Source organism: Dendrobium catenatum, unplaced genomic scaffold (genome assembly GCF_001605985.2).
Source record: "Dendrobium catenatum unplaced genomic scaffold, ASM160598v2 fragScaff_scaffold_390, whole genome shotgun sequence".
Taxonomy (NCBI): Eukaryota; Viridiplantae; Streptophyta; class Magnoliopsida; order Asparagales; family Orchidaceae; genus Dendrobium; species Dendrobium catenatum.
The window spans coordinates 3,188,893-3,213,299 of record NW_021318852.1 but is presented as its reverse complement, the minus strand read 5'-3'; the positions used below and the strand labels follow the sequence as shown (position 1 = coordinate 3,213,299).

At 34.8% G+C, this 24,407-nt stretch overlaps 1 protein-coding gene across 2 annotated transcripts in view; it reads right to left on the bottom strand.

The window, feature by feature from the left end:
• The window catches only part of LOC110116471 (DNA (cytosine-5)-methyltransferase CMT2), a 119,259-nt gene that overhangs the window by 82,102 nt on the left and 12,750 nt on the right, over positions 1-24,407 (bottom strand). For both annotated transcript variants that reach the window (XR_002305445.2, XM_020850036.2), the window contains exons 2-3: positions 22,808-22,842; positions 22,597-22,699 (exon numbers count right to left, since the gene is read on the bottom strand). Coding sequence is in view for 1 of the 2 variants with exons in the window: in XM_020850036.2 (XP_020705695.1) it covers positions 22,597-22,699; positions 22,808-22,842 (138 nt within the window). In the remaining variant the exon portion in view is untranslated. The remainder of the gene's footprint in view (positions 1-22,596; positions 22,700-22,807; positions 22,843-24,407) is intronic.

Sequence of the window (24,407 nt, the reverse complement as noted above, 5' to 3'; positions counted from 1 at the left end):
GGTACGAAAAGTCGGACGGTAGTACATTTCCAAAAGTATAAATTTACTCATCATCAAAACTTTTCTATAAACTGAAGAGCCACTAATAAAAAATTTTTATTTTACCTGTTGTCATTTGCACCTCGCCTTCTGTAAACATGTTCTTCTCTTTCAGCCATTACTTCTCTTAGGAATTTCCTGAAACATTTAAACTCGTGGTTTGAGTTTACTAAGTAAACTCAGTGGGTAACTATATAATTTATATAAAAATATAAATTAACATATATTCTTTCCTTTCTTAATCTTGTTTATTTCAATTCTTTAACTTAATACTTCTTTGAATATTTTCATTTAAAATAATTTGAAGCATTTGTTATCTTTGATATTTCATTTACATTTCCTTTTCCCATTTAATTTGCACAGGAGCACCGTCTCAAAGTACCTAAAGGTACAACCTTTTCCATTTAATTTCCTTTTCCCCATTTCCATAGAAATTTCCTTTTCCTTTTTCGTGCACGAGTACGGCGTCCCCAGCCAGTACCATAAGGGGGTGACTCCTGTCGTTTTCAATACCCTTTTCCTTTATTCTTTTCTTTTCTCATTTTCATCGTTATTGATACAATTGCATACAACACATCTTACTTGTATCTCTATAAATATTACTTATCATTTGCATATACGAATCATGTACATGTATATATTTTCTTTCTAAACTTTACTTTCTAATTCTTTGATATACTCATAACATATCCTTTTTCTTTTCTATAATTGTACTCATACATGTCGTTGCTTATTTTAGTTAACTATTTCTCCAAAAGTAGAAAAAAATCATACATCTATCAATTTCGCATATACTTCTTTCTAAACAAAAATAGAATGGAAATAAAGAAATTTTAAACTTTTAAAAATACCCACTTGAACTTTTCAGGTCTTCGACGAAGGGTGTTACTTCGAATTTCTCTCCAAATCTCTATCATCAAGAAATAAAGTTTTTATGAATTTGCTTTATCAAATAAAACTCGAGAATAGTTTCGAAATAGAATTTCTTACAATTGGTTTTCCAAATCTCCCAAAATCCTTCTTCCCGAAATTTCCTTTTTCCTCACTTCAATCCCCTCCTTAACCTTCAAGAAATATATCGCTCACTTTAAACGAAGGAGGAGAAGAAATTTATAGGAAAATCTAAAAGAAATTTCAACAAACCTTTTTCCTTATTTTTCCTCGGTCGTTTCTTCCTTTCGTTGCAAATTCTCTCCAACCTTTGTTTCTATAACAATAAGAACGAAAAGGAGTTGTTAAATCTTACCCTCCAACGCGCTCGTTTGTTAAAATTGGAAGAAAACGAATTCTACCTTGCTCTCGCGTGAATTCCCGACCGTCTGCCCCTTCCTGTTCACGCGATTGTTCGGTTCCGCGAACTGTCTGTTCAGCGGGATAAATAAAGGCGGGCCGGCCGGTTCGGGTGAACCGGCCGGATGAACCAGTTGTCACAACAAGCAAATGATACAATTTTCAAACAATCTCCAAGTAATTTTATTTAATGTTTTAAGAATTTATTTAAAAATTATTTTTTCGCACTAATTAAACTCTCTTATATAAATATTAGTTGAGTGGTGGATTCAATTTAGTGATGGGACTCTAGAATTGCAGCGTCTTGCTGTGAAAGTTTTGGGCTTGACATGCTCTTCATCTGGCTGTGAAAGAAATTGGAGTGCCTACAACTAAGTAAATATAAAGAGGAGAAATCGATTGTCTACATTGAGGATGAATTCACTGGTGTACATTATGTATAATAGGAGACTCAGAGATAAGAATTTAAAGAAAAAATGATTAATGGATGATGAAGATCATTTGCTTTGTGAGGATATGGCATCTGCTGATGAGTGGTTTGTAAATGATGAAGTTGAAGTGATGTCGTCTGAATTACAAGATGAAGATTTAAATGTTAATTTCTTTGATGGTCTTAAAGCATCTACATCCAACATAACTCAAGAATAAATCAAAAAAAGTATATAAATAATAAAATTTTCTTAGACTTTTATTAATGTATTACACTATTTATTTTGAGATTGTTCAAAAATATTTAAGAAAGAGGAAGATAACTGATATTGAGGAAGGACCTGATTGGGAGACATTAAACTCTATAGGAGAGGAGGAAGGGGAGAGAGCAGTTCATCAGAATGATGATTCAAATGAAGACCCCCTTAGTGATGACAGTGCTAATGACTTATAAGTTCTGATGTGATATGTCATTGCTATTTATTTTGGAATTATATGTTAATGAAAAGAATACTGTGATTTGGAAAAGATGGAGTTTGACTTGAACTATATTTCATGTTGTCATATTATTGGGATATTTTGACTTCTTCATATCTTATGCATTTTTATGTTTTATATATTATTTACTCATTAGCATGGTTTAAAATTGCGCAATATCAGGCTCGCCTTGAGGCCCGCCTTTGCGCAATTCCAGTAAAAAAACGCCTCGATGCTTACGCCTTAAGTTTTTTTTATGAGGTTTGCGCCTCAACTTGGTTGAGGCCTAACTTTAGGGGTCATTTTAGAAAGTGTATTAATTGTCTGACTGACTGTTCCGCCCTCATTAATTCGAGTCTCCTAGTCAGGTCGTGATATTATTACAAGAAAAGTTCACTACAAAAAGCACTCTCAGAATCAACACTCGTTGAAGTTAACTGAAGTGTTTAATTTTAAAAGTTAATATTAAGCCTTCAAGCTCTCTTATAAAAAAATTCATATATTAAAATGAATACCTCTAGTTCTAATATCCATATGATAACTCAAAAAATTGGGACCTAAACCCGATCCTTTGTTTGCAAGCAAACAGAGTTGGCAATGTTCGACCAAGATAATACCCATAATCATCTCTAATGATGGCCTTGTTGAATGTAACCAGACGGGTCCACACAATTTTTAAAGAAATGCTCCAAATCTCAAAGTTAATTGTTTGGGGCTCAAGTATAAATAAATATTTCAAATCTATTGCTCTTTAAAAGTTCAAAATATCAAATTGAAATAAATCACCTAAAAACTTAAAATAAAAATCCATCCGCCTAAGGTTTAAATTGCGCAATTGGATATTAAAGCTTTTTTGTTTGTGAGGCGAGGCGTAAGTCTCAAAGCGTTTTGAGATGTAAGCCTCAAAATCTAAAATTTATGTAAAGTCAAAATAAAAGTTAAAAGTTATTTTTTATATAATATTCAAATAATATATTAAAGGATGACATATTAACTTTTTATTGAATAATGAATTAACAAATTTACATATATATGAAATAAAAAATTGTATAAGATGTAAAGTGTTAAGTGACCAATTATATGAAATAGAATTAAAATCAAAAAATTACAAGAACAAAATAATATAAAATATATGAATTGCATAAAAGAATTATATAACATCAAGTTCAACTCTAATTTTTTTCTTTCTCAGTTGCATACTCATCTACGTATAATTTCTAAAGAAAGCTGAAATAATTGGCAACAACTTAGAAATCATATGTATTATCATTACTAAGGGGACTTTTATTTGAGTTACTATCATAACAAATTATTCTCTTCTCTGCCTCATCATGTAGGGTCCAATTCATCTCAATTTGCTTCTTCTTCATTTATCTCAGGCATCTTCATCTTTCATAAATATTTTTCATCAACATAAAGATAATACTCCAAAATTTTTAGAGGAGATAGTGGTAGCGTGCGGCTTTCTAGTGATCCCTTACGGCGGCTACGACGATTGTGACTACTGTGAAGGCGATGGGCTAGAGGTCGAGGCAATTGAGAGGAAGTTGTTGCTGCTTGGGGGTGTAAGTCATAATTTTTTGGGGCATTTGCATAGGATTTAGCTTAAGTTTTAAATAAAAAAAATACATAAATAAAGTGAGTCCTACACCTCATGCCAGCGAGGCGAGTGTTGACCTCATTTTTTGTGAGCTCAATCTTCTCCTAGAATTCTCCTAGAACTTAGAGATCCCTACCATAGAGTAGAAGTCACCCCTAGGATTTTCCTTAGGTGGACGTCGGATGACATAGTGTCGACTCAACCTCGATCGCATTGATTTGATCTCAATCGAATAGATTTACACCAAATTGAATTTAATTAATTCGACTTCAAATTAATGAAGGAAAATTCAATCTAAACTATGTTAATTCATGTCATGTCAAGTCAATCCAATTCAATGTAGGGTCAATTCGACTCGATTCGTGTTCGATTCAGCCTCGAAGTCGTCGACCCATTAAATTGAATTGAGCCTAGAACGAATTAATCAAAATTAATTTAAATTTTAACGAAATACATTAAATTGAAAATCGGATTAATTCAACCCGATTCGAGAGACAATTAGTTCCATTAACTGTTTGATGAGCTTGGTTGGAGAAATTCTTGTAAGTTTCAGTTAACATGCGAGATTGTGAATATATTTGATGAAAAAAAAATTATAGTATTACTCTTTGCCAAGCTTTCTAAGGTAAATGAATATTTACCTATTTACGTAAGTAATGTTATATGAATTTTTGTTATTATTTTAAAAACAAGAGCATCTATTCTTTTATGCATACACAGAGTATGAAATAGATGCAGATTTTCATTCCTTTTGTTTTCCAAACTATTTTGGAAATGGAATAGATGCAGATTTTCATTTTTTTTATTCTCCAAACTATTTTGTAAATGAAGTAGATGCAAATTTTCGTTCCTTTTGTACACCAAACTGTTTTGGAAATAAAGTAGATGCAATTTTTCATTCTTCTTGTTCTCCAAAGTGTTTTGAAAATGCAATAGATGCAGTTTTTTTTCACTTTTTTTGTCCTCCAATCTGTTTTAAAATGAAGTAGACGTAGGTTTTCATTCCTCCTATCCTCCAAACTGTGTTGGAAATGAATTAGATGCAGTTTTTCACTCTTTTTACTCTCCAAACTATTTTGACAATGAAACAAATGTAGATTTTCACTCTTTTTGCTCTCCAAACTGTCTTGGAAAAGAAACAAATCCAGATTTGCCAGATTTTTGCTCTCCAAACTGTATTTAATGTCTAGCAAGGATCCATGTGGAAAATTCAATTTTGCATTTGTATGTATTTAAAGTCTAACAGGGATCCAAAAGACTCATTCAAGTATGCAACTATTTGTTAAACTTTTCTTGATATTATCTTTTGGAGACTCTATCTTAATGGCATATAATGTTGTTACAATTAATTGATATAAACTTTGTTTACTTATTGAGAAAGCCTATTGGTTTTATGAGAAAATTGAATATTGGTCATGCATTGAATAAATTATGAAGTATTTCTACTTTGATTTCAATGTGTTTATTATAAATTTGAAGAGGTTAACTGTTAAGTTTAGTACACTATGTTTATATCATTTGGAGAAACAAGTTGAGAGCCAAAGCTTGCAAAGCTATATAATATGTGCATTGTTGCTCCGATAACCAATACATTATCAACAGTTGCTATTTATTGGTGAAAAACTATGCAATGATGGATATTTGACACACAATTAACATATACTGTACTTCTTAGCATCTTCTCTTCTTCCTCACATTAACACTAGGTTAGCCATTTCATGTGAATTGGTGGTGATAATTGCATAAACATTTACAAACTAGAATGATTGAGTATAAAATCCACTTCATCCACGACACGGTGGGTGATGCTGGAGTATAGGTAGAAGCCTCAGGCACTAGATTTCTGTTAATTATCATATCTTTAATAAGCAAGCATATAATGTATGGTCGCAAACTAGGTTCACCATCCATAGCCTATGCACTTTCCAGTTGTCAGTCTAGAATTAGGTCTCCCCAACCCCTTAGCCTACGAGGTCCCATTGGATGAGGTAGCCCATGGTTACTGACAAGGATCCTTAGGACGCCACACAACCAATAGGTTAACAACATTGATGAACCCGGGACGATGGACGAACATGGGATCTTGATCGGGGGCGTCATGCCTACCCAGTAGGTTAGGTTTTATCCCTAATTATCTACTTACCTTGACACTTAGTGCATCTAACCTCCATAAAGCACATCAAGGAACCAAACCAACAATAAAAATGTTAACAAATAATAAACTAGATAACATATACATGTCTATACATACACATAAGAAAGAAATATAATAATATTAAATTTCACATTTGAAACAAAATAATTAATATCAAACTTGGATAACCCTTAACACTAATTAAATCAATCATAAAACCAACATAAACTAATAAAAATAAATTAAAATATAAATATAGCAAATATAATTAAACCCGAAATTTGATATATCCAAATTTAAATATGAAAAGTGTAATTGAAAAATGGTAATGATAACAATAATAAAAAGGGGAATAGAAGAATAATAAAATAACAATTAATTAATTAAAAATCCAACAAAATTCAGAATAATTCTAAATCAATTTCATGAATACATAATTAATTAAATAATTCAATTAACTTTTCAATAACATTTTCAAATTCAACAAGTTCTCCAAAACTCATTAAGAATTAAATTACATTTTTATAAATTCATAAAATTCTAATAAACAACAACTTGCATCGAATAGGATATCAAAATAATAAAATCTTCTCTATAAACTACTTAAAAGTCAAATTATTTTTTTTTTAAACATTAATATTTGAATTGAAATCATCCTCGAATAAACTTAAACATAATTAAAATTGAAAAATGAAACCCAAACTAATAATAGGGCTGACCACCCACACGACCTAGTACACATTAGAAGCTATAATTTGGCCACCAGCCTTAAACCCTTAGGTTATGATATTTATTTGTTCACCTTCTTTGTGTATTTCCTATATGTTAATCTATGTTGCGTACTTGTATTTTATTTATTTACTCATATTGTATCTCATTCTCATGTTTAATTGCAAATATTAAATAATTAATTGTAAACTCAAAACATAAAATAATATAAAAGACATATGAGTATAACTTTTTACCCGAATTTAAAACTAAAATGTAGTTATGGAATATAACAAACGACACTAGAACTTTGACCGACATTTCAAACACCATGATTTTCACATAGAAACTTCTTCACATTATACAAAAATATAACTGGCTTGCGACGGACATTTTTATACTTGCCTGGAGAATAGTCTCGTTAGTCTTTAGGGAAAACTCTTCTACTTGAAACAAAAATACAAAATCCCTCAATAATATAGAAAGATAAGTAGGAATGTATAAATGATAAAAATCCCCTTTCAACAATTCACAAAATAAAATCATTAACTGCATTTAGTACTAGAAGCATGATCAACCATCTATAGTTTGAGGCCATTAAGACTTCTTAGATTTTGGCCCCAATCTCCTTAAAATAATAACCTACCTTATCTTGCATTTTATAAGATCGGACATCATGATTTTAAAGTGTTAGGTGGAGTTTAGCCGGCATTCCTATCCATGCATGATTGTAAGTCCAGAAGGGCCAGACCTCCTAAGCCCTTTGTATTTTGTTAGATTAGATTTGAATCGCTACCCTGTAGCGACTTACCCCATATCTGAACTTGATTTATATATCATAAGTTCTCACTTCCTAGGCATTATTCTAATCTGGTGATCAAGAATATAAGTTCCAACTTTCTAAAACAAGACAAACTTAAACAAAATAAATCTCATTCTAAAGCACTAAAGTCCAACTATATGATAGATTGAAGCACTTCTGAGCGATCTTGGAATTCGAGTGCTCCATACTTTTTATCCTTCGACTCCAAAATAACTACTCGATTTTGATCCTATCCTTTTTTTTTTAAATACAAAGTTTCTAATCCTTCCCTTATACTTTGAAATCCAAAAAATATATTCGCTGCTACTTTAATCGAGAGTATACTCAAGAGAATAATTTCTCTTGAGATGTAATTAACCAAAGGAGCTTGCCCTTATGGGGAACCGACAACTCCAGAATAAAATAAACCCTATCTTACTCTCGTAGGATAGAAGAAAGATCTTTGGGAATGTAGAAAATTCTTTTCAAAACCCATATCTACTTTTGAACACCTTTGAGAATGTCATTATCATTTTGCTGAAATGATACGATATTCTCTTTGTTGTATTTGATTATAGATATTGCGTATTATTCAAAATTCATTCTTGCTTTCAACTCCTTTGTTGAATATTGTGTCCGTCTCTTGAGATGATATAATATTCTCGTCGTTGTATTTGATTGCGAGAATGACAAATTTATAAAACTTTATTTCTCTTTTCAAATACTTTCACAAGACATTATGTTCATCTTTTCGGGATGATATTTTGTTCTCTTAATCATGTTTCATTAGAGCAATAATATTTTCCAAAACCCTATTTTGTTATTAAATCCATTGTAGAATATCGTGTTTGCCTTCTGAGATGATATGTTATTCTCAATGCAGCATTCGATCACAAAGTAGGAGAGCACACTGAATCAATATGGAAATTTATTTCCCAACAGCGAGACGTGCTCAAGGCAGGCCTCATCCAAGATGAGGTGTAAGCCTCATAAAAAAAAAACTTGAGAAATAAGGCTTGAGGCGATTTTTATTGGAATTGCATTGAAGCAGCCTCAAAGCCTTTTGTCAACTAAGATGGGCTTTAAGCCCAATGGAACAAATTTGAGCCCATCTTAACTGACAAAAGGCTTTGTGCCCTATCAATTGTATAGTACATATTATTGGGCAAATATTAACCACAAGCCTACAAGGTACTCTTGGAAGAAGCAACCCATGCTACATACAAGGATATTTCAATCAAATTGAGTTGATTGCCTCCTCTAAGTAAACTAGGGACCATAATGGCCCAAGACGATGAAACCATGGGATCTTAATTAGGTTCATCATCATTCCCCCCACCATCCAGTTTAACTATGCGGTGATAAATTTCTAGTTTTCAATATCAAATTTTGTTGTTACTTTACGCTAAATACTACATATTTGTTTAATACTAGCCTTAACCGAAAGTTCTCCATCGATATCGGGAGGGGTAATTAAATATAGCGGCATGTGCCTATAGGAAACCAATACTGATATCATAAAGTACGCATAAAATGATGGCTAAATCTCTAGGTGATGTCTTATCTAAAAATTTAATGTCTTCTGAATGCTTACCTCGGAACCTAAACTCGTTAAAACTCCCCTCGCTAACAAAAAAGGGGTCGTAGAGAGGCCAAGGTGTGCTTTTTGGAGCCCACAAATTTCTAATGACTCCACTAGCGATGGTTTCTCTTTCCATCTTTGACTAGTCATATGTTTAAGCTATAGTAATAGCAAAAGCAAATGAGTGAATATTAAAATATCATTCATAAAATAAAAAATGTTTAATTGAACTCATTAAAAATTCTATAAAAAATATTTTGAAATTATACAAATTATTTGTTTGTGTTATTTCGTTATGTCGAGTCCTTTCACGTTGAAAGTATGGGATAATATATCAAATTATGATTATCAATCCCCATCTTTCATTTTGTGCAAAATGGACCTCCAAAACACTCCTTTCATCATCCAACTAGGACGTGGTGTCAGCATTCGGCTGCAAATGTTGTCATTAACACTGAAGACTCCGGTGACACCATTCATTTGGTGGGCCACAATTCTCTGCAACTACTGCAAGTGCAGTTGTCGTTCTTATATATGGCATGGATACTAAAGGGCCAAGCAGGAGGCCTCACGCTGTTGATGTTTATGGTCGTCATGTGCATCCACCACCACAACTACCACAACCAGCCAAAGCTATTACTGCTAAAGAGTTCCCCCATAAGAGGGCCTCAGTCTTCAAAAGGATGTCAAATTCTGAAGCCCCGGCAACGAGAAGGGTTGTAGCCGGACAGAAAATTTCTATGGTTCCTGCCAACACCACCATCTTACCGAACAAGCCTTTCGCAGCTAGAAGGCATGACGCTGAAGCTTCCCCATCTAGAGAAAAATTGTCGAGGCATAGAATGAAGAAGAATGCAGAGCTACGAGCTCAGCAACCACTGCCCATCCATCCAACAATTCTCCCAGCTTTAGAGCAAGAGGCTAACATTCCCACCCTAAAATAAATACACAAATTTAAAATGGTTTAAAAGAAACAATTCCATTGATGAGTTGAAACAATCATTCTGAAAGCGGCAGCTCCAAATCCCTGCTCCTTGGAGGAAGAAAGAACCTGAGACTCTGTCTGCCAAAGTTTACAAAGTTTTGAAGGTTGCAAAGGAAAAGGGGCTGATGAAAAAGAAGTACCAAAGAAGATTGACTTACTGCTTCCCTTGGAAGTGGCATGTAGTTTGATATTTATTTTGAAGATTTAGGGTGAGTGACTTCACATTAATTCGAGTAGTTCTTATTGCTTTCATTGAAAGTTACCTGGAGCCTTTAAATTTAGGGTTCCTTACTGCACTTAGTAGTTCCCCTAATACATCACTTAGATTAGGATTTATTACTTCATTTAGAAATTATATGTTAGAGCTACTTAGTTTTTCTTTTGAACTTTTCTTTTTCCTCAATACCATCGTTTTGTACTTTTAGCAGTCTTTTTCTTGCTTCAGCGTTGCTTCTTTAGTTCCAATACCTTCCTTTTAGCAATTATATTTTCATTACAGCACATTATTATAGTTACATTACTTTGACTTTTGTTCATTAGCACTATTGCTTTCTTATAGTACTAAATTTGTTATTGTTTATTTGTTTGCAGGTATTTTGAGTAAGGGTGTAAACAAGTCGAGTCGAATTCGAGTCAGGAGGTATTCGAGCTCAACTCGCCAGTTAAATATCGCGCTCGACTCGCGACACATAAACGAGCTCGTTGAGCCGCTCGATTTTAATTTTTTGCTCGCCATTCGCAGTTTCCCACCCGGTTTATCGGCCAATGGGCCAGCGGCACTACAGACACCCGAGTCGATGTGCTCGTCCACAAGCGGTCCATTGCTTTTTCCTATAATCCCATGGATAAAAAAGGTTGCTCGCTTTTTTTTTATAAAATATTGGAAACTATTGAAATTTATCCCATAATCCCGTGGATAAAAAATAGCAACTTCTCCTACATAAAACATTGAAAAAATGTAGCTGTAGTTTATTTTTAAAAAAAACTAAATCAATCTATTTTTTTAGATTTAAATTTAATAAAAATAGTAATTACTTAATTTTAAAAAACCTAAATTTAATAAAAAATTGTAATTACTTAAATTTTAAAAAACCTAAAAAATTTTCGAGCCGGCATATTAGTACTTTTTATTTGTAACTTTGTATTGGCTATTTAAAGCCTTCCCCTCCCTTTTTGAGGATTAATGATGAATGAAAGAAAATTTTCCTGCATGTTTGCTTTGGCTTGAGAATGCTTGAGTGATTTTGGACAAATCCCTAGGAGGGGAATCGGATCACCCACCAACCTTGGAAGTGTCCAGGTTCGTGGTTTTTATTATTTTCTTCTATTCTCTTTCCTCCTCTCTTCTTCCTTAGAAGTCGGCATCCCCACCCCAAGCCACCTAGCCGCCGACCCCTTAGAGGCCACCCAATTGCTTACCTAGACACCAGCCACCTAACCCCATCATCCCTTGTCGCCGGCCCTACTTCCCCAAATCTTTGTCTCCCTGATTCACATCCCAAAGTTAATGCTTTCCACTTTTCAGAAATCCCAATTAGGATAGTTTTCAAATTCAAATTGATTTAAAATTGAATACCTTCCTAAAATAGGAGATCTATATTAGGAAAGTTGTAGACCAGATGTCAATCAACTAATTCTGAATTTAGTGGAGGGATTTAATTTAAATCCTTCTTAATTTAGGATTGTTTGATTTGGAAGGTAATCAAAACCCAATCCCCTACCCCCTCACATACTCACCACCCCTCTACACCCCTTTCCCTCCCTCCTATCTAATTGAATGCCCCTTCTTCATACCCAAATTAATTTCCCTCCTCCCCTGGCTCAGCCATCTCCTCTACCTCTCTTTTAAGTTTTCCTCCCACAAATTCCTCCCAAACCCAATCCAAATTTTACATTCTGCTCCCCAAAACTGCTGTCCAGGAACTCCTGCAACTCTCCCTCGCCTTCCCACCAACCGGAGACCTCTCAAACTGCTGTCTAAAGAAGGACAGCTTGCAGTCCATCAACTCCAACAAAGGAAAATCAACAGTTTCGCTACTATAAACGCTCCGACTGCTATCCAAAGCCTCCCTAGTGCTGCTATTCATATTTTCTATGTTATAAAGGTTGTTGTCCAGAATAATTTCAGTAGTAGAAACAGTTGTTTTGCTGAGCAGAAGTCCTCCAGCTACCACCCCAATTCTTCAAACAGAATTCAGGTTGTTGTCTGGAGAAAATTCAGCCAAAAAGGGGCGACTTTCCTACTCGGGAAGACCTTCTGATTGATGTCCCAAGTCCAAACCCAAGATTCGGTGAACTCTTTCCATCATTCTTTTATTTTCCTAGTCACTTTCAAATGTGGAATTAATTGATTCACAGAGGTCATGTTAGTCCTATATGCTAAAGCCTAATAATTTAAAGAGTGAGTGGGCTTGCTTAATAGTGACTATTCTTATTGTTAGATTAGGGATTTCTTGTTGAAACCTATCTTGTATGCAATGTTAAGAGTAATTGGTTTTTTTGTGATTTTTACTTTTTACAAGTAACTTGGCCTAAGCTTGTGTTTACCGCTTTTAGTGTTTTATTTCCTTGTTTAAATCACCATAAAGATTTAATTAACTTGCTCTTAATCATTAAGCGTGCGAAATCCTTATCTTAATTGTAATCTCATATATGTCTGGCATCACATCCCCTCCCCGTGAAGAGAGGTTGGAACAGCACTTGCCATTGTTCTTCTCACCTGAATAAAGGATAACAATGACCCACGGTCTACCAAATAAAATCATCCTACCTATATCAAAAAGATACAATGACACATGGTCTTCAACCTAAAATCCTGCCTTTATCAAAGAAACAACGACACAAGTCTTCGAATCAAATACCTATTTACTTTGCTTTTATTATTATTATTATTATTATTATTATTATTATTATTATATAATTTCCTTGTACACAAGAACTCATGTCACCTTCTTATACCCACGAGCTATTAAAGGCTTTGTTAGGCAATATACAAGAGAAAAGACGAGAAAGCTCTCTGCACTTACGGTTAAAGAAGATAGAAGCAGAGGTGCAAAGGGAATAATGGTTGGAGCGGACTAAGGAAATTACAAGCGTGAATGGGTCGTGGGTTGTGCCTGTATGGGATCAGAGCACGAGCTTGTCAGGCAGGCTGCACGAGACTGGGGCAAGTGCAGCGAGACACGGGAGAACGAATCGCCGGATCATGCAAGAGCGAACGTGCAAGAGAAATGCACGAAGGCGAGGAGCATGGCAGAGGTGCGGTTCTTCTCGTGAGAGGAGGGGAAAGTAGGCTTGGATCGATTTCACGCGAGAGGTTTCACACGGAAGGAAGAACAGACAAGCCGATTGCGAATGTGGCAGGTTTTGTGAAGGAGTGGAGATAGACGAACAGGGACAGGTGTGGGATTGAGAGAATGAAACCAACGTAAGCTTTTTTTGTTCTGTTTCGTTGTATTTATTGATCGAATCGACGTATTGTATCGAATGGGTGTGTTGCTTCATGAAGCATTATGCCTATTTGATTTTCCTGTTTCTTTTCTTTATTAATTCAACAATGACATAACTGTCACAAGTGATAACAATAGAGAAAATAAGTCTCTCAAAAAAACACTTGCTAAAGAATTTCATATCAAACAGTCGAGCAAATTCAAATACTTCTTGGGAATAGATATTACTCTATCAAAACAAGGAATTTTCCTCTCTCAAAAAAATGTATCTCAGATCTATGAAAAGAAAAAAAAAATTAACTAATAACAAACCTTGTGAAGCCTTAATTAGTGCAGGTCAAAAAGTAGACGTAGATGAGAAAGAGGAAATAAAATAGATGGCAATATCAAATGATTACTTGAAAAATGATCTATAGCATACCCGTCTAGACATCATACTTATAATCCATCTCATCAAATCAATTAATGCACAAATCCAAAGAGTCACACCTTCATGCTGATAAAAGAATCCTCATGAACCCTAAATCAAGCCATGTTAAAGGAATTCTCTATAAAAGACATGATATTTTACAAATTGAAGGATATATTGATGCATACTACACAAGATCACCAATGGATAGAAAATCCATGAATGGATATTACACATTTTTGGGTGAAAATCGCATAATGTGGAAAAGCAAGAAACATGTTGTTTCAAGTTTTAGTAATAGATCTGAATTTAGATTCATTGCTTGAGGAATCTACAAACTTCTATGGATTAAAATTATTTTGGAAAATTTAAAAATCAAATGAGAAGGGACAATAAAGAAAATTTGTGACAATAAACCTACCATCAACATTACTCATTAATGATGAGTGATTGTCTGAGAAAGAATAATAATGATATACTCGACAAGGCATTGGCTCTTGAGGTGAGGTTGTTCATAAGCTTATCACATTTAACAAATGATTATGAAAATTGGATGAATTTTCTTAATATTCATGTTTTTTTTAATTCAAGCCAAGGTGGTTTGCATAAGGAATTAAGGGAATTCTCAAAAATAAGTTGTCCTTCGGTTGAGATTTACTTTCAGCACAATCATCATCAGGGTATTTGAATATTTCATTATGTTATTAGAATATTGACAACTCTGCCCACTTACTAACAAAGGATCATATTTGAATATTAACTTCGCAATATATCATATAAACAGTAAACTCGAGAGTTTGTATTTTTGCATGAATTTCCTTCATACAAATAAAATCTTGTTGTGGTATTCTCAATTGTATGCTCATTTATGAAAACAGAAGTTATAGTGCACTATTTAAGACTTAAATTTCTAAGACGAATGATCCAATACGAATAAACTTGAATTTTTAAAATAAGTTTGCAAATTTAAAATGATTACAAAAGATTTAGAGTGATTGGACGCTTTTCAAAGCAAGACAATAGTAGTTTAATTTATATTCTTAACCAGCGCAACATTCTCAGATGTTGTATTTGCATATTTTACACATTCATCAGAGTTCATGCAGACAATTTAACTTTTCTTTTAAATAATATGCATGTTTTACTATGCATTTGAACAATGCACATGCAAGTTTTCAATGCACTTATGCAGTGTACTCGCACCATTTCAATGTGCTTTCACTCATTTCATGCTCTTACACAATAAATTTGCATACTTTTCAATGCATTTACACAATGTATTTACATGTTTTTGAATGTGGCTACACAATGTACTTGAATGCTTTTAATGCATTCACACAGTGTACTCACATATTTTTCAATATCTTCACTCAATGAGTTTACATGTTTAAAGAGGTATGGTATAGTCTCGAAGTATTTGCACGCTTATCAAGGTGATTGTGCATTTCTCAAGAAAAATGTCATGCTTCTAGATGCAAAGTTCGTATTCACATTACTTTCAGTCATTCAGACATTAAGTTAAAGGATTAATACATTTGTCGAAACACATGTGGACATTTTATCTCCAAAAAGATTTAATTTTCTTACATAATTTTCAGTGTTTTTGCATGAAGAGTTGTATATTGTGTTGTGCCTTCATATAATGCATTCATGCAAATTTCAATGTATCCATATGATACTTGCACAAAATTTTGAAGCTTTATAGCTTAATTATAAATTAGCAAATTTGTGTAAATCCTAAAGTAATCCAAATTTTCACACTCGCATGAAAACTTTGTCACTTAGATGCTTGAAAACTTGCATTTTGAGCTATATTGCACGGATACTCCTATTTACGAGGCGTGCTGTATCAGACACGTGTCGGATACGAATACGCCTCCGATACGGCACGAATACGTGTCGGATACGGCTTTGCCGTGTCCGATTAAAATATTATTTAAATTTGACTGGACACGCGTAAAAAAAACACTGAGCCACGATTTACCCTATTCTTTTCGACTTTCCACCGTTTCCGCTCAATATCCATATTCATTTATGCGGCTGAAACATTTCAAAAAGCTAGGTTTTTCATTTCCATGCAAGTGTTCATCTTCTTCGTTATAGTTGAAGGAGCGGCTCGATGACGCGAGCATAGAAACAAACAGGACCATCCTTTGTCGACAAAGAGGCTTGACGACGTGAGCATTAAAGTCGTTAAGATCATCCTTCGTCGACGAAGTGGCTCGACAATGGGAACAGTGAAGGCGACGTGAGCAGTGAAGGTTCCTTTTCTTCGTCATTCTTCGTTTTCTTAATCATAGGCTCGATATAGAAACTTGGTACCGCTTGGTACCAAACGTTACTGGAACTCAGTATTGCTCCGTACTGCTCGATACCGAGCGGTACTGGAACTCAGTACCACTCGGTATTGCTCGGTATTGCAACTCGATATTGCTCGGTACTACTCGGTACCGAGCGGTATTGGAACTCAGTATCGCTCGGTATTGGAACTCGGTATTACTCGGTACTGCTCGGTACCGAGCGGTATTGGAACTCAGTACCGCTCAGTATTGGAACTCGGTACCGCTCGATATTGGAACTTGGTATTGCTCGGCAGTACTCGGTACCGAGCGGTATTGGAACTCAGTACTGCTCGGTATTGGAACTAGGTATTGCTCAATACTACTCGGTACCGAGCGGTATTGGAACTCAGTACTACTCGGTATTGGAAATCGGTACCGCTCGGTATTGGAACTCTGTATTGCTCGGTACTGTAACTCGGTATTACTCGGTACCGCTCGGTATTGCTCGGTATAGAGGGGTGTCGAATGGTACCAAGTGGCACCGAGAAGCTAAAACATGCTCGGTATCGCTCGGTATCTTTCCATAAAAATAACTTTAAAAATAAACAACACTTCAAAATTACTTTTAGGAAAAAAAATTTGTTTCAGGGGTGCTGCCCCTAAAACCCCGCAGGGGCGCTGCCCCTTGACCCTGCGACCTGACCGCCAGGGGGCAGCGCCCCCTTGGACCCCCGGCAGAGTCGCAACATATCTACACTTTCACTTAAATTTTTTCATGTTTCAAATTCATATGTTTTAATTTGTATAGATCCTTTATAGGATAATGAGCTCTAGTGGAGTAGGAATTGCTTCTGATGATGGTCCATCAGAAATCAATATTGAGATAAAAATCTCTATAAGGTTATGTTACAAAAATAGGTAAAACATCAGAAGGGAGGCAATATTGCATTCAAATGCAATTTTTGTAATGCAACATACAAAGGATCATATTATAGAGTGAAAGCTCATTTATTGAAGATTAGTGGTCATGAAATCAAAGTTCGCTCGAAGATAAGCTCATCACAAATGGCTGAATTACAAAGAAAAATCAGTGAAGCTGAGCAAAGGAGTAAAAAAGAGCTTCCAAAACATATTCCACTTCCAAGCACTCATGCTTCATATCCTTCATAATCTTCTTCAATTAGATGTGATGACAGTACTGTAAACAAAGGGCCTTTTCGAATGGAGGGATTTGAACCAAAAAAAAAGAAAACATGTTGTAGATAGTGATTTGGAGAAAGCATTTAATTTACAAATGAGAGAACAACTAGACAGGAAAATAGCTAGAATGTTTTACTCAGCTGGACTTCCTTTTAACCTAGCAAGGAATCCACATTACAAGAATGCCTTTACATGTGCATGCAATAACAGTCTTGCAGGATACTTGCCACCAGGATATAACGTCATTAGAACGAAGTTGTTTGCAAAGAGAGGGACAATATTGAGAAGTTGCTCGAGCTTACTAGAGGAGTTTGGAAGAAAAAGGAGTTACTTTGGTTTTATGGGTGGACAGATCCACAAAGAAGACTACTTATCAACTTCATGGCTGTAACAGAGAGCTATCCTATGTTTATCAAAGCTGTAAACTGTGAAGGACAGTACAAGGATAAGTTCTTCATTTCTAATTTAATCAAAGAATTTATCATGATGGTGGGGCCTTCAAACATCATTCAGGTCATTACTGATAATCACCTGTTTGTAGAGCTGCAGGTCTACTTATAGAGCAAGCATATCCTCATATTTTTTGACACATGTGTTGTGCATACGCTTAATCTTGCTTTGAAGAACATTTGTGCAGCTAAGAATACCGAGGCAAATGAAATCACCTATAATGAATGTCATTGGATAACAGTGATTGCTGGAGATGCAATTTAATTAGAAATTTTATTATGAATCACTCCATGAGACTCTCTATGTTCAATGATTTCTCTAATTTAAAGATGCTTGCAGTTGCTGAAACTCGGTTTGCCTCAGTAATAGTGATGTTGAGAAGATTCAAAAAAGAAAAAATGCTCTTCAAGCTAGGTGATCATGACAAATGGTCATGTTATAGGAAAGATGAAGTTGGAAAGGCTAGGTATGTAAAAGAGAAGATTTTAGATGATTTTGGTGGGATGAGATGAACATCATAAATTTCACAGACCACAATTTATGAAATGTTGAGAGTAGCTGATACGGATAAGTCTTGTTTACATCTCATTTATGAGATGTGGGATTCAATGCTAGCCAAAGTAAAAGAAATTATATATAGACATGAGAGGAAGACACTTCATGAAGACTCAAGCTTTTGGATGTTATCTATGCTATTCTAGAAGATAGGTGGAGCAAAAGTAATACACCTTTACATTGCTTGGCTCACTCACTAAATCCAAGGTAAATTTCAACATTTTTTCATTATGAATTCACAATTTGTTGTTTTGTAATTTCAACATTTTCTCATTATTTCATTTAATGTTATTTGAAGATATTCAACTAAAGAATGGCTTCAAGAGGATTCTCAAAGAGTTTCTCCACAGAAAGATTTAGAAATTTCAAATATGAGGAAGACATGTTTGAAGCGTTATTTTCCAAATGAGGAGGAGAGAAGAAGTGTCAATATTGAGCTTGCTAAATTTTTTGGTTATTTAGAGGACTTTGGTGACCAAGAGTCATTGCGTGATAGGTGGAGAATTGATCCGAAAATGTGGTGGATTATACATGGAGCTTCAGCACCTCTACTTCAAACAATCGCCATAAAATTGTTTGGCCAAGTTTCATCCTCATCCTGTTGTGAAAGAAATTGGAGCACATACTCATTCATCCAATCAATGAAGAGAAATAAAATTACTCCACAACGGGCTGAAGATTTAGTTTACGTGCATACAAACCTTCGACTTCTCTCAAGAAAAACTCCAACTTATATGGATGGAGACAACAAGATTTAGGATGCTGTTAGAGATGGATTTGAATCTCTTGAGGATATGGGAATATTAGAAATTGCTAATCTTTCACTTGATGAGCCTGAATTAGAAGCTATGATATTTATTGAAGATGATATAGAAACTCAAAGACAAACCACTGAAGAAGCTAATCCTATCATTCCTTCTATTAAATAGTTGAAATTTCATGTGCTTGGTAATTTATCTTCTTGTTTTTGTTGTTGTACTAGACATTTCAATATTTAATGCTTACTTTTATTTCAATTTTTTTGTCATTTCAAATATTACACTTTGATTACTTTATTAATTTTTATGTATTATTAATATATTATAATGTCGTATCCGCGGCTTCCGCGCCGTATCCGTATCATGTTATTTTAAGAATTGGCGTGTCCCGTATCCGTATCGTATCGTATTCGTATCGCCGTATCCGCATCGGTGCAACATAGATTTTGAGTTTTCAACGATCGTCTTATGTTTATTTGTATGAAAATATTATGTATCTGGTGGTGACAAATGCATATTTGAGACATATAAAGGTCAACACATTTTTCATATGTCATCCTTTTCATGATTTTAAAATGATTATTTCCTTAAATGACATGGGTACCATGGGAGTTCATTTATCCCCTATAAATATAGAGGAATAGTAGTTCATTTTCGCTGTTCTTGGATTCACTTGGTTTGTTGCGATGAGTTGTCACAAGAAATTATATTCACAGTCTTAGCGAACTTGAAAGTATTTCAAGTATTTCAAGTTCTCAGTAAGTTTAGTATTTTCATGTTATAGTTCAAGATTTTACTCTTTATAGAGTTTCTTGTAGTGCATTTTAACTATTTTAGGTCCCCTATGAGCAATTTTCCAAAGTGTGTTCAGTCTTAAATTCTGAAAATCTTCCGGCATCTCCCCTACACCCACCACGCCAAGAAAAAAGTGTATGGTGTCCTAAGACACCATGGAAGAAATTTTTAAAACCCGTTGTGCCAAAAAGGTGTGCAATTGATACATGCATTAGAGAAATAGCAAAAACAAATGACTTTCCCCGCCACGCTAAGAAAAACATACATAAATTATACCCTTCGCATTATAAGTGTCGTCCACAAGTCTACCTTGTCATGCTGAGAAAAGCTTGCACAGGTTTCACTCGTTACGCCAAATGCACCGCAAATAAAATTTTAGGAATTTATCGCTACATCGCAAAATACGCCGATGAGTTTCCCTGCCATGCTAGGAAAAATTTGTATAGGTTTTGCTCGCCGCACCAAATGTATCGTAAACATAATTTTGAAGGATTTGCCTGCCATGTCCCAAAAGTTGCATATGTGTTTCACTTGCCGCACTAAAAAAACATGCATGAGTTCTGATCGTCATGCCAAATGCACCTCTAATGAGGCTTTAGGTATTTACCAGCCACATCACAAATGTTGATGAGTATCCCTCGTCATGCTAAAAAAACATCACTCACTGCACAAAACACATCACCAATGAGATTTTGAAGATTTTGAGTTGTTGCATTTTATACATGTGTGCATGAAGGCGTTGATGAAGTTGATGATGATGAAGCAGGTTTGTGAGCGAACACAACACAAGATTTTTTTCTAACATTTTTAGAGAGACGGGAGAGAGTGAAGCAAGAAAGGAAATAGGGTAGTAAGAGAAAGAGATCTATTTAGAGAGAGAAAGAGATCGTGAGAGGGAGAGTGAAAGAGGGAGATTGAGTGAGGGAAAGAGTGGAAGAGCGTGAAAGTGGAAGAAGAGGGAGAATTGGAGAGAAAAAGATTGTGAGAGAGAGAGAGAGTGAAAGCAAGAGAGAAGATGTAGGGGAAGAGAGAGAGAGAGTGTGGAAGAGAAGGAAGAGAGGGGTTTACATGGCTAGTTGGAGGGTTGACAACATCTGGAGGTGCTCAAGCAACGGCCTAGGATCGGTGACAACTGCTTGGGATCAGTTGGGAACGGTGGCTAAAAGAGGTCATTGGCTAGAGCCTATCGCTGCGAGCTAGGAGGAGGTCGACCGGTCAACAGCGTGTAGGAAGGTTGGTTGGTCGATGGCGCATTAGATGTGGTTGACCGGCTAGAGGCGTGCATGACAAAGTCGGGTATGATAAAGAAGGGATTTTATTTTAATTTGTTCGTTTTCATGTCCTTTGTGTTTTTTTTAATTAAAAAATCTTTTGCAGCAAAAGGACGTGATATATTTTGCGAGAAGGTTCCAACTTATTTATTTTTAAATTGACTTAAATACAATATTTTTTTTATTTTCTAAAATACTAATTTTAAATTAGGTATAAATTTTAGTAATAATATTAAACATAAATCTATTTCGACTGCACGTCAATTCGCTAACCAAATTTTCATCGCTCTTGGGCATTAAATTTCATCCTTGTTTCACACACGAATGAATTTTGTCATTTCTCTCATTGATGAACACTGGTAATATAAGTGTCCTATCATATTAATTTTGATATTTCAAATGCAACATCACAGGCCTTCTCTCAAACAGACAATATACAATGTCGCATTTATAGCTAGACATTTTTTACCACATTCACTCAAATCAAAAACACAAAGGGTCCTTTCTTGATAATTTTGATGTTCATAAGCAATTGTGTTGTTCGTTTTACAAATGAATTGTGTTTGAGCAATTTTCTTTGCAGCCAAAATAATTCAAGGTTGACATTGCATCCATTGTCCATCGTTTGTCATACTCACTTGAACTAGGCGTGAAACACATACGAAGGTCAACGCACTCCATACGTGCTAACCAAAAATTAATTTGCAAATATTTTCATCAAAGGATTCTGTAACCTCACATTTAAAAATATTTTAAACAAATTTGGAATAGTTTTTTTTTACTATTCAATTTGAGGGGAGGTGTTGAAGGATTGTGGGACCCACAAGAAAAACAATCTTGGTAAGGATCCTTTGAATACACGAACTAACTATTCTAATCATTGGATGCCCTTAAAATGCAATCAATGTGCCTCCTCTTCCTACTCTAGATGTGACCCTTATGAGGACTTTTTTTTATACATAACTTTGATTTATTTCTTTTGTAAGCCTTCTAGGAAGTCTACAAATACTTCCACAACATTCACAAAATCAAGTAATAAAATTTAAAGTAGTTTTTTTTTTCTTTTTTTTTTTACAATGTTTTTTCTATTATTCGTAATACTTTGCCAAACTATCATAAAACTTCATAAAATGTACATTTTAGGATATTCTAAAAGTTTAATTCAGAGTGATGATCTTAAATTTTATTTTGAAATCTCATTGGTCGTTATTAAAGGTCAGGGAAAAGGAGCTTACCTCATCCAATTAGATCAAACCTCATCAATTCGATCAAATCCTAACTTACTGCACGTATATGCATATATGCAACTATTGACTATATTTTTATAAGGAAAAATTAAGGTCCTGAAGTACTGAAAAACCGGCTCAAAATGATGTCTGACCTTCACATGAGCACAATCTCCAAGATTCAAGATAAAACCAGCTACATTAGCTTGCAAATAATGGCATTTGACATTTAAGATGACTTCATCTTCATCATCAAAACTGCATCATAAAATGTAAAATAATAGCTCACATAAAATTGAAGAACAGTAACTGAATCTCATTATTGAAAAAGAAAAGAAAGGAAAAAAAACCAAGGTAAGTTCTTACATGTCAGTACTGTTCCAACTAATGCGTTTTGCACCCTTCAAAATGCAGACATTCCATGAGTTAGATGGTAAAAAGTCCTAATAAATGGCATAAGCTATAAATGAAAAAGAGAATAACTAGACTTCATCATTATAAGAAACTGCTGCCAACAAAAAGGTTTTGTATCTCATAAGTCAGAATATAATTAATTCTGGGCTGTGCAGGTACCAAAAACTCGAACAATTTGTTAAATTAGGATATCATAATTACTATTATAAAGTACAGAAATTTGTGAATCTCGAAAACATGAGTGGGCTTATGATGCTTCTCGCATAATTCTTACAGATGATTAAGCTGATAGTGAATATACAGACTAACACAAAAAAATCTTGCAACGGCCTGCAGATCATAACAAGAGCTATCTTCCTCATGCAAGATATCAATGGCACAAAAGCCCCGTGCAACCACTAAAAAAGCAAAAGCCGAAAAGGAAAATACTTGTAGCCCTTGCAAAACAAAGCATAAACTTCAAGAAAGATATTACAATTATTTGCAGTATTTTGATTTCTTAATAAAACATTTAAGAAGTATTACCACAAAGATGAGCTAAGAGGACTACTCAACAAAAAAGTTGAAGGACATTGTTCAGATCACTAAGAAAATGCAACTATTGGTAAACCAGATGCAATTTTCGGCTTCCCCAAATCATTTAGAGGTGGTTTATTCAAACCAAAGAAACATCACCTCTGCAAAACACGGGAGTCATTCTGTGTACGTCAGCCCCTCATCAAACCTACAGTTTGTGGGAGCCTCGTGCACCTGTTATACCTTCTGTTGCGAATCTGTTTTTCAGGAAATATGATTTTGATGATAGCAAATATTTCTGTTTCTCTACGACTGCCTTGCCTACTAATATTTCAGGTCCACAAAGATCAGACTGGAATTTGAACCAGCTCGAGATTGGGTAGACTAGGTCTAAGTCAATTTGTAACCTTTTTTTCCTTTCTTGAGTCTATTGTAATAGATGTGGTTCCTGATGCTAAGTAACCTTGCACATACACACTTTGGGAGAATTTCTGATTGTTTCATAGAGTTTACTGTTTTTGGTAATATCGTCCGAGACTATCCATAAATTGTCATGGACGATCTATTCAAAAACAGAAAGCCTAATTAGGACATCCTGGTTAAGGCAGCCGTCATTAAGCACATCGTCCTGGACGATATTTGTATCGGCCGGGATGATAGGCTAAAATCAGAAAGAATCAGCCGCCAGATCTATTTAAGCATTAATTATTTTTGGACATCGTCCTGAACGATGCAGCACAATTATGCCTAAATTAATCTTGTAATTAAGGAAAGTAATTAAGGATTGATTGCTCGATCACATTGTCCTGGACGATCGCAGGATCGACCGGGACTATACACTGGACGATGTTCAGGACGATATTCCTCGATTTGTACTAATCGTACATAACGATATATTATCGTCTTGGACGATATGAACAAATTTCTTCTGATCATCCCAGATTGTCCTGGCTGATTAAGCTTAAATTGTACTGATCGTACATGACGATATTGACATCGTCCTGGACAATAATGTCGACAAGTTGCAATTAATGAG